We start from the raw sequence: 16,499 nt of genomic DNA, 5'->3' as shown, positions 1-16,499 counted from the left end.
CAGCAATGAAGGACAAAATTCCATTTGCCTTCTTAATTACCTGTTGCACCTGCAAACCAACTTTTTGTGATTCATGCACAAGGAGACCCAGGTCCCTCTGCACAGCAGCATGCTGCAATTTTTTACCATTTAAATAATAGTCCATTTCGCTATTATTCCTACCAAAATGGATGACCTCATATTTACCAACATCGTACTCCATCTGCCAGACCCTTGCTCACTCACTTAGACTATCTATATCCCTTTGCAGACTCTGTGTCCTCTGCACACTTTGCTTTGCCACTCATCCTAGTATCATCTACGAATTTTGACTCATCACACTTGGTCCCCAACTCCAAATCATCTATCTAAATCGTAAATAATTGCAGTCCCAACATTGATCCCTGAGGCACACCACTAATCATTGATCGCCAACCAGAAAAACACCCATTTATCCCCATGCTTTGCTTTCTGCTAGTTAACCAATCCTCTATCTATGCTAATACATTACGTGCACCTTTATCTTATGCAGCAGCCTTTGGTACGGCACTTTGTCCAATGCCTTCTGGAAATCTAGATACACCACATTCACAGGTTCCCCACTGAAGTTTCCGGATGGTTGGAAGCAGGACTGGGCAGTATCCATAGAGCAGTGTCAGCCTGGCACTGCCAACCTGGCGCCCTGGCACTGCCAGCCTGGCAGTCCCAAGGGGGTAGGCCTGATGGATGGTGCTGAGGGGTCAAGGCTTGACAGGGGTGGAGCCCAACAGGGATGGAATCCAACAGGGATGGAATCTGATGGGTGGAGGGAAGGGGGGGAGCCTCTGCAGGATGGGCGTGGCAATTGGCTGGGGCAGCGATTTGGGTGGTGGGGGCAGCAGTCGGGGGGTTGGGGGTGGCGATCGTGGGGAGGGGGCATCATTCTACTGGATCGACCGGGGTCAATCAGCCAAGGGGAGTGACTGATCTCTCAGTACCGGGAGATCGGGGCACCTGCGTAATGGTGTCCCTAGAGCTCAGCAGCCGGTTTCATAGGTGAATTGTGACTCCACCCCCCACTGGCAAGATTCACATTACAGTTTCTGTATTGCACAGAATGCTGTAAATTCACATAACTTACCTCACTGAAAGAAACAATGAGAAAACCTACCGCTTTCACACTTAGAACCTACATTCCACACTTAGAATTTTTTGATAAAATTCTGCCCATATATTTCATAATAATTACCTTTTTTTAATTTATATATCAATGCATTTAGCATTTTGTATTATTTGTCAGTGTTGCTATATAAGCTGACATAGGCCAGTATATTGATAAGATACTGCCACGTTACATTGAAAATTCATTACTGGGAACAACAAAATCAGAACACTTTCCATTTAAGATCTTTCACCATCAACTAACTCTAATTTACCCAGCTCCCTTCTAAAAGAATATGTTGCAATGTAGCATAGATTTTCAGCCACAATAAGGCACCACATATATCGCAATTATATGTCAGAGAAATGCTGGTTCACTGTGATTTTCCAATGCAATGCAAGAAATCCAAAAATCTTTCTTTTTATGTCAGAGCTGAATTATATTGTCCATTCATTCTGACTCCGTCCATCAATATTCTGTAAATTGCTCATACTCAAATGGAGGCAACTTTAATGAATAACCATGTACTGCAAATAGTTTGATAGCTATTTACAGAATGTCTTTATATATCAACATTTTCATGATCAAAATATTAGTCATGTATGTTGACGAAGTGTCAAGCTAGAATAATTCTGCTCCTGGGATAGATAATTCACAAATACATTGACATCAGAACATCATAAGTATTGGCTGAAGTCCCACTGAGACCTTGAGAAAACCTATTTGTCACTTGGCAGGGGAATGAGTACCTAATCTGAGATATGGCTATCTTTCAACTTTGTTCGTAGTTTGTTGAGAGACCCTCAATTATAAGGCATTGCTTCTCAATGACCACAAATTCCAATTATGGTTTGTGGGCTTTTCGCAAGAAGAAATGTTTTCACAATGTATGATCTATAACTTTTAATAGTGAACCATTTACAAAATTGGATGAGGGAAATTAGAATTCTTTGGGGACAAAACTGGACAGGGCCTGAAAATATGCAAAGTGTTACTTCCAACGTAGGTAACAGACAAACTTTTCTGCCTGCTAATTTAAATGGTTGCACTATGTAGCCAGTACTAGGCATGCTGTTTGCCAGCTGCAGACTGAGCAGGGGGCACAGAATCATGAATTTAAAGCTAGTCTGCACTGCTTTAGGACAGCCTGCATCTCTTAAAGCGGAAGTGCAATAATATCACATGAGTAATCAAAGTCAACGAATGCATCTTCAGATGTCAATCCCCACCAACTGCACCAGCAGCTTACACACATGCTCAATGCACCACACCCACCTACTAAAGATGATGGACATGCAGAAAGCAATCCTTCTCAGATGTGCTGTCTTCATTTGGTGTACTGCTGGTGGCTGAAGAAGCAGATCTGCCAAATCCGCTGATACACCTCTCTCTTGCAGGGACTAGTTAGCACGTAATCCAAGGCAGCAACACCTGACCGGCAAGAGACAGACACAGCTGTATATCCTTAACCTGATGAAGGAGATGGTGCTCTCCATTATTGGACTGAGCACTGCTGAAGCTGTGGCCAGCAGCAGAGCTGAAAGCATAGAAGGTTATGGTAACCTCATACCTAATCCTCCTTCTCAATACAAATTGCTGCAGGATTGGCCAAGATGATTCAGTTTGAAACTGGGTGCTCCAGGCCCAGAACTGCTTGAAGTCATCCTCCATTACCATCGTTAATCTGAAGGTCAGCAGTTTTTCATCTCTTGCTATTGCCACTGGGAGAACACCTCTTAAGGACTAGGAAGGGCAAAGGCACATGGAGGACAGGCACTAAGGGAATGCACTAAGATATTTTGTTTTATGTTGTATGTGTTACTTGTGATATATGTATATCACAAGTGTATATATATATGTTTGGGGTGTGTACTGCCCGTTTAAGAGTGTGGGTCAGGTGACCCCTGGGGGTTTAGCTCCTCCCAGTGTGGGACCCGGTTAAGCAGCCTTGGATCTGACTGTGGAACAGTGCACACCTACTATAAAAAGCTTCCCAATATTCAAATTACCAAGCCTACCTCATGGTTCTTTGTGCACCATACATCGATAGTGCGTACATAATAACTGCTGAAGAGGCTGCTTGATGGACTAGACAGTCTGCTGGCATTCCATTTGGGCGAAGAGGGAGGGAATCGAGCATCACTCCAGTCTTCATAGTATGTCACTGGAAAGGACCCGAAGCATGGCAATCCCGAGGAGACGGGTAGGAGTGTCCGATTGCCGTTGCTTCATTTGAACTGTCCATTCAGGGGGAAGGTAGTACTTGCCTGGGAACTGGTTGGAAATCTCACGGGAAGCAGTCACTGAGGGGACTGCTTCCCATGACAATAATCAGTGACTGGGAAGGAGTGATAACCATGGTCATCGAGGGAGTGACCGTCATGGGGGTCGGTATCCGAGGAGACTCAGGCTTTGGGTGGTTGCTGGTGATGGCAGAATGAGTCTTTGGATGTAGACTTGTGTGACAGGAAATTTCCCGCCAGTGGCAAAACAAAATGGCAGCCCAATTCGGAGATATAGGCCCCTTCAATGGAGAGGTAGAGAGATGGATACCTTATACAGAGCGCTTAAGTGCTTATCTGACAGCCAGTAAGGTGGGCAATGATCTGGTTGTACTGGTTTTCTTAAGTACCATTGAAAGCAAGGCTTTCGCTGTTTTAAGAAGTTTGGTATAACCTGAAAAGCCGGCTGAGAAGACGTACCAAGAATTGTGTTAAAAGATCATTTCGTTCCCAAGCCATTGGTAATTGCAGAACAGTTCTGTTGTGCCTGCCGCACAGTCTGTTTTTAACAGTCAAGTTACTTGATTTTGTGTCTCTGTGCCCTGTTTGAGAGCACATTTCCACTCCATCTGACGAAGGAGCAGCGCTCCGAAAGCTAATGGTATTTGCTACCAAATAAACCTGTTGGACTTTAACCTGGTGTTGTTAAAACTCTTACTGTGTTCACCCCAGTCCAACGTTGGCATCTCCACATCATGTGAACCCAATGGCCACGCCTGCAGGTGCTGAAGGCACGTAGGTCGTATACGTCCCTCCCGAATAAGGGGTTAAGGTGCCCAAGTGTCTGGTAAACAAACAACCCTGTTTGACCAGAAGGTGTCCATTGTCTTTTAGATGGCCGATGTCTTGTGTATTCAGAAGTCTGAAGCCGCAGCCTGTTTATCTCTGTCATTTAAGGCTGCAGCCTGTCTGTTTCTGTACTTGGCCAATTATCTCAGTATGCTTTGTAAATCGCCATCTTAGGTGGCCTGTTCAGATTGTATAAACATAACCAACTTGAAGGGGAGTCCTTGCTCAACTTCTGGCAACTCTGAAGAAACTGGCAGAGTACTGCAAGTTTGGGAACGTACTCTAGGTACGAGACCAGCTGGTTGGTCACATTGTCTGGAATTGCCGAGTGCAACTAAGCCCAGAGGGAGAAAAATAAAAGGAAGCTTTCAGAAGGACAAAACAGAAGGTCCATGATGCCTGCCATAGAGAGGATAAGTTATTAAAGTTTAAGTTTATTTATTAGTGTCACAAGTAGGCTTTCATATACTGCAATGAAGTTACTGAGAAAATCCCCTAGACGCCACATGCCGGAGCCTGTTTGGTACACTGAGGGAGAATTTAGCATGGCCAATGCATCTAACAAGTATGTCTTTCGGACTGTGGGAGGAAACCAGAGCACCCAGAGGAAGCCCACACAGACACAGGGAGAACATGCAGACTCCGCACAGGCAGTGACCCAAGCCGGGAATTGAACCCTGGTCCCTGGCGCGATGAGGCAGCAGTGCTAACCACTGTGCTGCCCAAAGAGATGGGAGTCAGTCGGGTCTGTAGGGGAAGCAGAAAGTCTATAAATTACTTCCTTTTGGCATTATGTCAGCTCCAGCCCTTTTCCAGAGGGCCATGAACCAAACCTTGAGTGGTCCAGTGTTACCTGGATGAGATTTTGATCACGGGTTTGACAGAGGAGGAGCATAAAGTGGAGTACACTTTAAGGATGTTGCAGAAGCACGGCCTACAACTCAAAGGAGAGAAATGTTTTTTAAGGACTCAGTTGAGTAGCTAGGCCATGATTAATTGATGGCAATGGGTTACACAAGACATCTAAGAAGATGGAGGCCATCATGAAGGCCCCAAGACCAGAAAATGTGTTCCAATTGAGGTTGTTTTTGGGACTTATTAATTACTACGGCAAATTCATTCCAGAAGTTGAAACCGATGCATCGGTTGCTAGGTGAAAGGGAGCTATGGAAGTTGACCAAAGAATGTGGGAGGCCTACCTGGCGGTAAAGCAGGCTTTGAAGAGGTCGGAAGAGCTATTCATTTCATCCCAAAGTTACCGCTGGCATGTGATGTCTCTCTCTTCAGGGTTGGGGCTGTTCTGTCTCATATTATGTTGAATGGGGAAGAAAAGCCCATAGCATCCACTTCTAGATCGTTGACTAAGGCTGAGGAAAAGTATGGAAAAAGATGGCTTGGGCATCATATTTGGCATCAAGAAGTTTTATCACTTCTTATATGGCAGGCATGTCATACTTCTGACAATCTATAGGCTTTTGACATCTAAGGGCCATAGATGGGGATACCGTCCATGGCAGCAGCTCGCTTAACAAAGGCGGAAGTTGATGTTGTCAACCTACTCATACAAAATCTGGTACTGCCAGTCCGAGAAACACAGCAATGCGGATGCTCTGTCAAGGGTGCCGCTGCCTGGGGTTAAAGATGCACCCAGCTGGAATCTGAAGGTAATGTATTTAACACAGGAAGGTAAAGTTCCAGTAACCGTTAACCAGGTGCAGAACACCACTCAGAATAGAACAAAGAACAATACAGCACAGGAACAGGCCCTTCGGCCCTCCAAGCCCGCGCCGCTCCCCGGTCCAGGATTGAATCCTGAATCCAGGATCCCCGCCCAATTTTCCAGCCTATCTACATGCCAATATCCTATCCACCGAGCTGTTCCCCACAGCTACGATGCTTTGTTCATTACAACCTATTAACTCACCCCCACCCCCCCATTCCAGACCATGTGATCTCCAGGGAGAGGCGAAAACCCAGAGTGAAAAACCCCAGGGCCAATATGGGGAAAAAAAATCTGGGAAATTCCTCTCCGACCCCCTTAGGCGATCGAAACGAGTCCAGGAGATCACAATGGCCCTGATCGGAAAATGCTTCCCAACCCTAGTCATTTCCACTTCCACGAGAAACAAGGAACAATTAGCCCGCACCGCTCCCTGGTCCAAACTAGACCACTCTTTTGTATCCCTCCATTCCCACTCCGTTCAAATAGCTGTCTAGATAAGTCTTAAACGTTCCCAGTGTGTCCGCCTCCACCACCTTGCCCGGCAACACATTCCAGGCCCCCACGACCCTCTGTGTGAAATATGTCCTTCTGATATCTGTGTTAAACCTCCCCCCCTTCACCTTGAACCTATGACCCCTCGTGAACGTCACCACCGACCCGGGGAAAAGCTTCCCACCGTTCACCCTATCTATGCCTTTCATAATTTTATACACCTCTATTAAGTCTCCCCTCATCCTCCGTCTTTCCAAGGAGAACAACCCCAGTTTCCCCAATCTCTCCTCATAACCAAGCCCCTCCATACCAGGCAACATCCTGGTAAACCTCCTCTGTACTCTCTCCAAAGCCTCCACGTCCTTCTGGTAGTGTGGCGACCAGAACTGGACGCAGTATTCCAAATGCGGCCGAACCAACGTTCTATACAACCGCAACATCAGACCCCAACTTTTATACTCTATGCCCCGTCCTATAAAGGCAAGCATGCCATATGCCTTCTTCACCACCTTCTCCACCTGTGACGTCACCTTCAAAGATCTGTGGACTTGCACACCCAGGTCCCTCTGCGTCTCTACACCCTTTATGGTTCTTCCATTTATCGTGTAGCTCCTCCTTACATTATTCATTTGAATGATCCATTTATGCGCCAGGTAGTAGATCTAGTCCTGAGAGGGAGGTTGAAAGTAGGAACCACCCAGAGTTTTTTGGCCATTTATGTTACGGAGATGGGAGTTATCTTGGATATTTAGTATGGGGTATGAGAATCGTCATTTGCCCCTCATTAAGTGAAATGGTGCTAGAACAGGTGCACCAAGGGGACCTGTGGGTGATGCGAATGAAAGAAATACCAAGAAGCTATTTTTAGCGGCCAAATGTTGATGCACAAATTGAAGAAAAGGCAGGATCATGTGAGTCTTGCGCTTGGGTATGGAAGGCACTGCCCTTGCTGCTTCTTCATCCATGGGAATGGCCTCAGTCGCCATTGCAGAGAATCCATAATGACTTTGCTGGTCCAGTGGAAGGGCAGATGCTCTTAGTGGTAGTGGATGCCCACACCAAGTGGCCGGAGGTCGTGGCTATGAAGTCCACGTCGTCGGAGTCTATGCTTGACAAGCTTGATGAAATATTTGCCCGATTTGGCAACCCAGAACAAGTGGTCAGTGACAATGGACCCCAGTGTGTAGCACAAGATTTCTCTGAGTCCATGGAGCACTATGGAATCAGACATGTGAGATTGGTACCGTATTCCCCAGCGATGAATGGTCCTGCAGAACGATTTGTTCAGACCTTGAAACAGTCTCTGAAGTCGTCACAAGGGAAAGGATTGGGCAGTGTTTAAATATATTTCTGAGTATGTACCACAATACACTACACGTGACAATCCAGTACTCGCTGGCTTCGAGAAGACCTGAGAGGTGGTTGAGTGGAACAAAGAGGGACAGATGGCCAGAGGAGCAGGAAGCGCAAAGTTGAGGACTTTCCAGAAAGGGGAGTTTGCTCTTGCCAGCAAATATACTTCTGGGGATAAGGGATACCACTTACCATTGTTTTACAATTGGGACCTTTGTCCTACACAGTACAGACCAGAGATGAGCTGGTTTGGAGGAGACTTGCTGACCAGTTGGTCACTGCACCACATCAAAGGTGGGAAGCCCCACAAATGACAGAACCTTCCAGGGTGGTCCCATTGGTGTTACCTGAGCCTAGAATTTCAGAGTCAGGATCGGTCACCCCTCGGGAGGAAGCAGCATCAGTGGCACCAGCCACCTGTGGCCCGTCTGAGAGGGACCCTCATGGTGAGCAGCAGGATCTTCCAGAATCACTGGAGGCTATTCAGCCGGTATGGAGGTGATGAGTTTATTAGTTATGGTATACAAGTGATGTCTCCTTCCCCCTAACTACAAGTGTGAAACTTTAGCTGTGTCTATTTAGTGGTCCTCTATCTTCCTCTCCTTCCGTTCCCTTCCATTCTTTCAAAGTGTGCTCCTTTCCATACTGTTGAAGGCAATCTTTGTCTGTGGGGACACAAAGATGACAGAGTGAGAGGTTGGCCTGACTAGGATGGGGGGAATGATAGCATTGGGCCAGCCCAATTAAGGGGTGTGTTGTGGACTGCGGCGGGGAGGGGGGTGGTGGATCAGATGGTGAATCTTTGTGACAATGTTAGAAGGTGATGTGGTGGGATCGAACGGGTTTAAGGTGGGATGGCAGAGGTGAGGGTCATGCATGATGCCAGGGACAGGGAAGTGAGCAGACACCCTTGCAGTCCAGAGCAAGTCGTTCATCTTCTTGCGGCGTTGCATGCCCACCCTCTTGATGAAGCTCCTTGCACTGACTGCCTCGGTCATCTATGCCTCTGCTGCCTCAGCTGAACACAGCCTCCTGCCAGCTCTCAGGAAAAGGGCGGTACTCCTCTCCTTCACAGCTTTGAGCATCCTCTCCACCTCCGACTCGAGGAATCTTGGTGCTGACCTTTTCCTGACCATGTTGCTGGCTGAAGCAAGAATGCTGCTGAAGGGAGCGCTGAAATACTGTTCCCGCTTGTAGAGGGCTAACAGCTGAATCCCGAAGTGAACCAGGCACCAGGCATTGGAAAGGCTGTGTGAAACACATGTGGGGGGAGAACTGGCCAATTAACATATTCTGAATTGCGAGTGCAAATCGCTAGTAGCACCAATGAGAAACACTCTGGATTTCCCACTGGTGTGAGCACTTAGTCCCAGTTCAGGAGAATTGCAGCCAAAATAAATGTATCTTTAGTTCAATATGAAAGGGGGTCTTGGGTTTTGAAATGTAACCCGTCTGATTTACCCCTCGGGCCTTCTGTCATGTGACCATGCCATGCCATTATCGGCCTCTGGAGGCAAACATTTTAAGATCAGTTCAATAAAAGCCTCTCACAGAGATACACTAAAAAATTACAACTGTCTTTATGCTTGCAGTAATAAAGTTGACTTCAACAATCCTACATTAAATACTATGAAACAGAATAGATAGAAGGAGTATATACTGGTTGAAACAGATTTATATTTCTTTATTAATCACAAGATTTTTTGGAAATCATATAAGAATCTCTTGCTTTTAAAGTAATTATTGGTTATTGAAACAGAAACAGAAAATGCTGGAGAAACTCAGCAGGTCTGACAGCATCTGTGGAGAGAGAACAGAGCCAAAGTTTCAAGTCAGGATGACCCTTCTGTCTCCACAGATGCTGTCAGACCTGCTGAGTTTCTCCAGCATGTTCTGTTTTTGTTTCAAATTCCATCATCTGCAATATTTTGCCCATAATTATTGATTATTGTTCATTTACAATGGAAAAAAAATAATGTGGGTGAGTAGCTAGTAATACACTGTAGATAGAAAATACACATTCTGGTGTCTTGCCATTTTTGTTAATCCTGATATTAGCATAATTGTTTAGTGAAATACAAAGACTATTTTAATTATAGCATTGTCCTCAACAGCAACTGGGTATATTCTGCATTATATCATGTAGCCTACAGTTTTCCAAGCGTTTAGAAGGTCAAAGTCAGGAGCCTTGTAACTGAGATAATGCTGTAATTGATGAGTTTCAGGTGTACACATGACAGGTGTTTCAAGTAATAATTTCTTTAGAAGTCTGCCATGGTAAAATTAGAAAATGGTTACAACCTACATTGACACTTTTTATACAAATACTGTCAGCAGAGTTGGGAAACACATTTTACAGGCTCATTCTACATATAAAACTAGGACCTGTAGCTATATTATGAGAGTTAATATAGAATATTTGAGAAATATTTGCATAGTAATTTATGATGGTAAAGGTGACAGAAATGCATGAGCAAAAATCATAATGGGAAACAAGATTTGTGGACAGGAAGTGGGTGTCATTTTAGAATAAAGGGTGTGCGGTTGCTCATCAGAAGTTAACGACAAGCTACGAGTTCAGGTGAATCACGATTAGAGGGCTGCGGCATTATTGGGTCAGTGAAGGTTAATATACTTCAGTCCCTATTTTAAAGTCCGATGTGTAGTCCTTTTTAGACCTCCATTATTAATGCCTATCTCCAGTTATAATGGAGACTGATGTAAACTTATCTTGCTGAAGTTACTCCTGGAGAAAGTTTGCCAAAGTTTTTATATCATTCAGAATTCAATTAAAGGATGCACCATGCATTCCAGAGAAAGTTAAATTGTGAAACCTTTGCTCTGGTAGTTTTATAAGGTGTCTAATTCTTTTGAATAAATTAAAAGATTGTCTATTATCTACTACTGTATGTCTTCTATTATTATTCACAAGATAGATGAGCAATATTTGATGTCCCATAATTTATTTGTTTCTACAGTCTCGAGCCACAGGTGGGGCTGGAAAATCAACTGATGATATTGTTTTTGAAGTGTCAACTGATATCCTCAGCAGGGTCCCAGCAGACTTTGATATTGAGGCTGCTATGAGGAAGTACCCGACTACATACAACCAGAGCATGAACACTGTCCTGGTACAAGAGATGGGTCGCTTTAATATCCTACTCAGAACAATTAGGGCGTCCTGCATCAACATACAAAAAGCTATTAAGGTTGGTCTTCATCATCATAAGCACTGGGTTATAAACTCTGAAAATTACATTAGCCTAATATCTATAACAATGCAAATCTGTCTTGTACCAGGCCAAACATTTTCAGTCTAGTACTTTCCATGTGATAGACTTATTAAATGCCACTAATTGAAATGATTTGATGGGTAGTTTTTTCAAATAATGGTGACTCTTCATTCTCGTTTTCTCCTCAAAGAGCTAGATTTGTGTGAATGAGGGGATCGGGTGGAGAAGCTAACACAGTGAACATTTTCAGAGCAACCCAGATTCAACTCATTCCACTTAGATTCAGTTTGAATTCCATCCTATCTGCTTCTGATCCATCCATGATTGAGATATTCAGAATTACTCGAATCACTGCTCTTTTCACTAAATAAAAAGCTAGTCATGACACAAAGCAATTCCAGCCTCCCGGGATTACCTGGATCCACTACAGTTTGTCTACCACCACAAAGGTCCACAGTAGACGCCACCTCCCTGGCCCTGCACTCAACTCAACTAGATAACAAAGACACCTATGTCAGACTCCTATTTACTGATTACAGCTCAGCCATCAACACCATTATTCCTACGAAACTCATCTCCAAACTCTGTGGCCTGGGCTTCGGCTCCTCCCTCTCGACTGGATCCTGAACTTCCTAACCCACAGACCATAATCAGTAAGGATAGGCAACAACACCACCTCCACGATCATCCTCAATACCGGTGCCCCACAAGGCTGTGTTCTCAGCCCCCTACTATATTCCTTATGCACCTATGACTGAGTGGCCAAATTCCTCCATCTCGATTTTCAAGTTTGTTGACAACACCTCCGTAGTGGGTCGGATTCTGGTGAACTGGTATGGTGACAATAATCTCTCCCTCAATGTCAACAGAACGAAGGAGCTAGTCATCGACCTCAGGAAATGTAGAGGAAAACATGTCCCTGTCTATATCAATGGGGACGAAGTAGAAAGGGTCGAGAACTTCACGTTTTAGGTGTCCAGATCACCAACAACCTGTCCTGGTCCCTCCATGCCGACATTATAGTTAAGAAAGCCCACCAATGCCTCTACATTCTCAGAAGAGTAAGGAAATTTGGCATGTCAGCTACGACTCTCACCAACTTTTACAGATGCACCATGGAAAGCATTCTTTCTGGTCGTATCACAGCTGGTATGGCTCCTGCTCTGCCCAAGACTGCAAGAAACTACAAAAGGTCGTGAATGTAGCCCAATCCATCACGCAAACCAGCCTTCCACCCATTGACTGTGTCTACATTTCCCGCTGCCTTGGCAAAGCAGCCAGCAAAATTGAGGACCACAAGCACCCCGGACATTCTCTCTCCCAACTTCTTCTGTCAGGAAAAAGATACAAAAGTCTGAGGTCACGTACTAACCGACTCAAGAACAGCTTCTTCCCTGCCATCAGACTTTTGAATGCACCTACCTTGCATTAATTTGATCTTTCTCTACACCCTAGCTATAACTGTAACACAACATTCCGCACTCTGTTGTCTCCTCCTCTATATGCTTTGTCTGTACAGCACACAAGAAACAATACTTTTCACTGTATGTTAATACATGTGATAATAATAAATCAAATCAAATCAAGTTAAGTGCCTGATTACTGAGTAATTGCACCAGGTCTCCCAGGTAGGAGCGATGGAATGAACAAAGAAACACAGGAACAGGCCCTTCAGCCCTCCAAGCCTGCACCGACCATGCTGCTCGACTGAACTAAAACCCCCTACCCTTCCAGGGACCGTATCCCTCTATTCCCATTCTATTCATGTATTTGTCAAGACGTCCCTAAAAAGTTGCTATTGTATCTGCTTCCACTACCTCCCCCGGCAACGAGTTCCAGGCACCCACCACCCTCTGTGTAAAAAAAAAACTTGCCTCGTACATCTCGTAAACCTTGTAAACCTTGCTCCTCGCAGCTTAAACCTATGCCCCCTAGTAATTGACTCTTTTATCCAAGGAAAAAGCTTCTGACTATCCACTCTGTCCATGCCCCTCATAATCTTGTAGTCATGTAGACTCTTGTAGAGTACTCCCACTAATTCACTAGCTGGTGAGCAAGATCCCCATCACACCCTTAAATTCCACCCCAAGTTTCTTAGAATCCAATGCCTTTCACAATTTCTCTTCCCTTCACTGTCTTCTGGACCCTATCATACCTTTCAATCTCATTCTTCTTCATATTTTCATTATTTTATCTGATCTTCCTTTACCTGACCCTGAATGATCCAATCTCATCAAATTCCTCAGCTTCATCTCTTCCTATTCACACTTAAAATTAATTTTGAACTTGACTTGAACTTTTCATCCTTTCTGAAAAATGGTACCACAGACACCAGTTTCATTCCATCAGTGCTCAACTGATCAGTAATCAGTACGACAGAATAAAGCAGGACTTTGCCATGTTTCCAGTAAATGACATGGTGTGTTCATTCTGTGCCAATCAACTATCCACCCATGATTCTACCTCTCATGGAACATTGGCTATTAAGAAGCTCAAGATCTACTTCCACAACAAATGGCTTCTGACATTCTCCATAACTCCAGCATGTCCACAAGGCTGAAGTACAGCTAGGATAAATCTGTGTGGTAAACCACTGTTAGCTTATTGCCTGTGTGTGTGTGACATGCCTGGACATGCCCCTGCCGGCCCTTCCTGGGACACCTCCCCCCCTGGTCCAGGTATAAAGGTGACTGCTCCCCACCCCCCTGCCTCAGTCTCTGGACCAGTTCATCGGCATGGGTGTGCTCCAAGTCATTTGCTAATAAAAGCCTATTTGTTCTTGCATACAAACTAGTCTTTGCTTGATATTGAGTGCATCAATTTTATTAGCAAAAGTTTTGGGATGGAGCAGATACTAAAACCCGATCGACTTGAATTGGACCCTCAAGCTGTAGGAGCCTCTAACAGCTTCGATCACTGGCTGCGCTGTTTCGAAACTTTCCTCACTGCCTCCACCTCCGTTGGCTGGACCGAAACCGACAAGCTACACGTGCTCCACGCCCGGGTAAGCGATCAAATATCCTCAATGATTAGAGACGCTGAAACTTACATGGATGCGATCGAACTTTTAAAAGGCCAGTACAACAAAGAGTCTAATGAAATCTACGCCAGACATCTTCTGGCTACTCACAGACAACAGCCAGGAGAATCGTGCGATCAATTCCTGCGTGCGTTGCGAGCACTTGGCAGGGCCTGCAACTGCAAGGCCGTACCAGCCGCCCAAAACACTGAGGACTTAATCAGAGATGCCTATGTCACGGGTATCAGGTCAAACTATATCCGACAATGACTGCTAGAACAGGGTGGGCTGGACCTACAAAAGACTGTGGCGCTTGCCAACTCGTTAGAGGTGGCCTTCCGTAATCTCGAGGCCTACACCCCGGACCATGGGGGCACATCGTGGACACCGCGGTCGCCGCCACCTCTGTACTCGGGAGGGCCGCAGGCCAATGCCATGCCACGTCCCACCAATGACCCGACCGCTGCGGCAGTCTCCGGAGGCCCGAAGTGCTACTTCTACGGCCTGGGGAAGCACCCCCGACAACGCTGCCCGGCGAAGGATGCGATCTGCTCCGGGTGTGGAAAGAAGGGCCATTACTTGAAGGTATGCAGGGCGAAATTGACCTCCAAGCCCAGTAGCACCGCATGCGACCCGCGGGGGCCACCATCTTGGATGCCATCAGCCGCGTGTGAGCTGTGCGGGCCGCCATCTTGGACGCCCTCAGCCGCTTGTGAGCCATGCGGGCCGCCATCTTGGACGCCATCAGCCGCGTGTGAACCGTGCGGGCCGCCATCTTGGACGCCATCACCCGTGTCGCAAAATCCAACGGTGGCTTCGGTTACGCTGGACCAATCCAGGCCTCACCAACTTGCCAGGTCCATGATGGACATCGAGATAAACGGTCGCACTACAAACTGTTTATTTGACTGTGGGAGTACGGAGAACTTTATTCACCCTAACACAGTGAGTCGCTACGCCCTTTCAGTGCTGCCAGTGAAGCAAACGATCTCCATGGCTTCAAAGTCCCACTCGGTGGATGTCCTCAGGTACTGCGTGGCGACCCTGACTGTACGGGGCACAGTGTTCAAAAGTTTCAGGCTCCTTGTGCTGCCACAACTCTGCGCTGTTGTACTCCTGGGGCTAGATTTCCTCAGTCACCTTAAGAGCGTCACCATGGAGTATAATGGGCCTTTTCCCCCACTCTCCGTTTGCAATCAGCAGTTCTTAGATCGCCCACCGCGCACCACCTGCAGCCTCTCAACCCTTAAAGTCGCTCCTCCCTCATTGTTTGAAAATCTCACCCCCGATTGCAAGCCCATCGCCACCAAGAGCAGACGGTACAGTGCTGGAGACAGGGCTTTTATCAGGTCCGAAGTACAACGGCTCCTGGGGGAGGGGATCATTGAGGCCAGTACCAGCCCCTGGAGAGCCCAAGTAGTAGTTGTTAAGACTGGGGAGAAACATCGCATAGTCATCGACTACAGTCAGACCATTAACCGATACACGCAGCTGGACGCGTACCCCCTTCCCCGCATATCTGACATCGTTAATCAGATTGCGCAATATTGGGGTGTTCTCCACCATCGACTTAAAATCTGCATGCCACCAGGTCCCTATCTGCCCGGAAGACCGCCAATATACTGCCTTCGAGGCGGATGGCCGCCTCTATCACTTCCTTAGGGTCCCCTTCGGCGTCACCAACGGGGTCTCGGTTTTCCAACGTGAGATGGACCGAATGGTAGACCAGAACGGGCTGCGGGCCACCTTCCCGTACCTGGATAACGTCACCACCTGTGGCCATGATCAGCAGGGCCACGACGCCAACCTCCACAAATTCCTCCACATCGCCACGCTCCTAAATCTGACCTATAATAAGAAGAAGTGCATATTCAGCACACACCGCCTCGCCATCCTTGGTTGCGTTGTGGAAAACGGGGTCATTGGTCCCGATCCCGACCGCATGCATCCCCTCCTGGAACTCCCCCCTCCCCACCAGCCTCAAAGCACTGAGGAGATGCCTGGGCTTCTTCTCGTATTACGCCCAGTGGGTCCCCAATTATGCGGATAAAACCCGTCCGCTCATCAAATCCACCTCTTTTCCCCTGACGGCAGAGGCCCGCCTGGCCTTCGACCACATCAAAGCAGACATAGCGAAGGCCACGATGCACACTGTAGCCAAATCCATCCTGTTCCTGGTGGAGAGCGATGCGTCTGACTTCGCCCTAGCTGCCACCCTTAACCAGGCGGGCAGACCCGTGGCCTTCTTCTCACGAATGCTCCAAGGCCCTGAAATTCGACACTCCTCTGTCGAAAAGGAGGCCCAAGCCATAGCGGAAGCTGTACAGCACTGGCGCCACTACTTAGCTGGTAAACGATTCACCCTACTCACGGACCAACGGTCAGTTGCATTCATGTTTAATAACATGCAGCGGGGCAAGATAAAAAATGATAAAATATTGAAGTGGAGAATTGAGCTTTCCACCTACAATTACAACATCTTATACCG

The 16,499-nt window shown here is 46.5% G+C and overlaps 1 protein-coding gene across 1 annotated transcript in view; it reads left to right on the top strand.

The window, feature by feature from the left end:
- dnah7 (dynein, axonemal, heavy chain 7) overlaps positions 1-16,499 on the top strand; it is a 468,798-nt gene that overhangs the window by 392,774 nt on the left and 59,525 nt on the right. The window contains exon 60 of the mRNA XM_078228625.1: positions 10,738-10,968. Coding sequence (XP_078084751.1) covers positions 10,738-10,968 — 231 coding nt within the window. The remainder of the gene's footprint in view (positions 1-10,737; positions 10,969-16,499) is intronic.

The sequence above is a fragment of the Mustelus asterias genome, chromosome 14 (assembly GCF_964213995.1).
Source record: "Mustelus asterias chromosome 14, sMusAst1.hap1.1, whole genome shotgun sequence".
NCBI lineage: Eukaryota > Metazoa > Chordata > Chondrichthyes > Carcharhiniformes > Triakidae > Mustelus > Mustelus asterias.
This window is presented reverse-complemented; position numbering and strand designations above follow the sequence as displayed.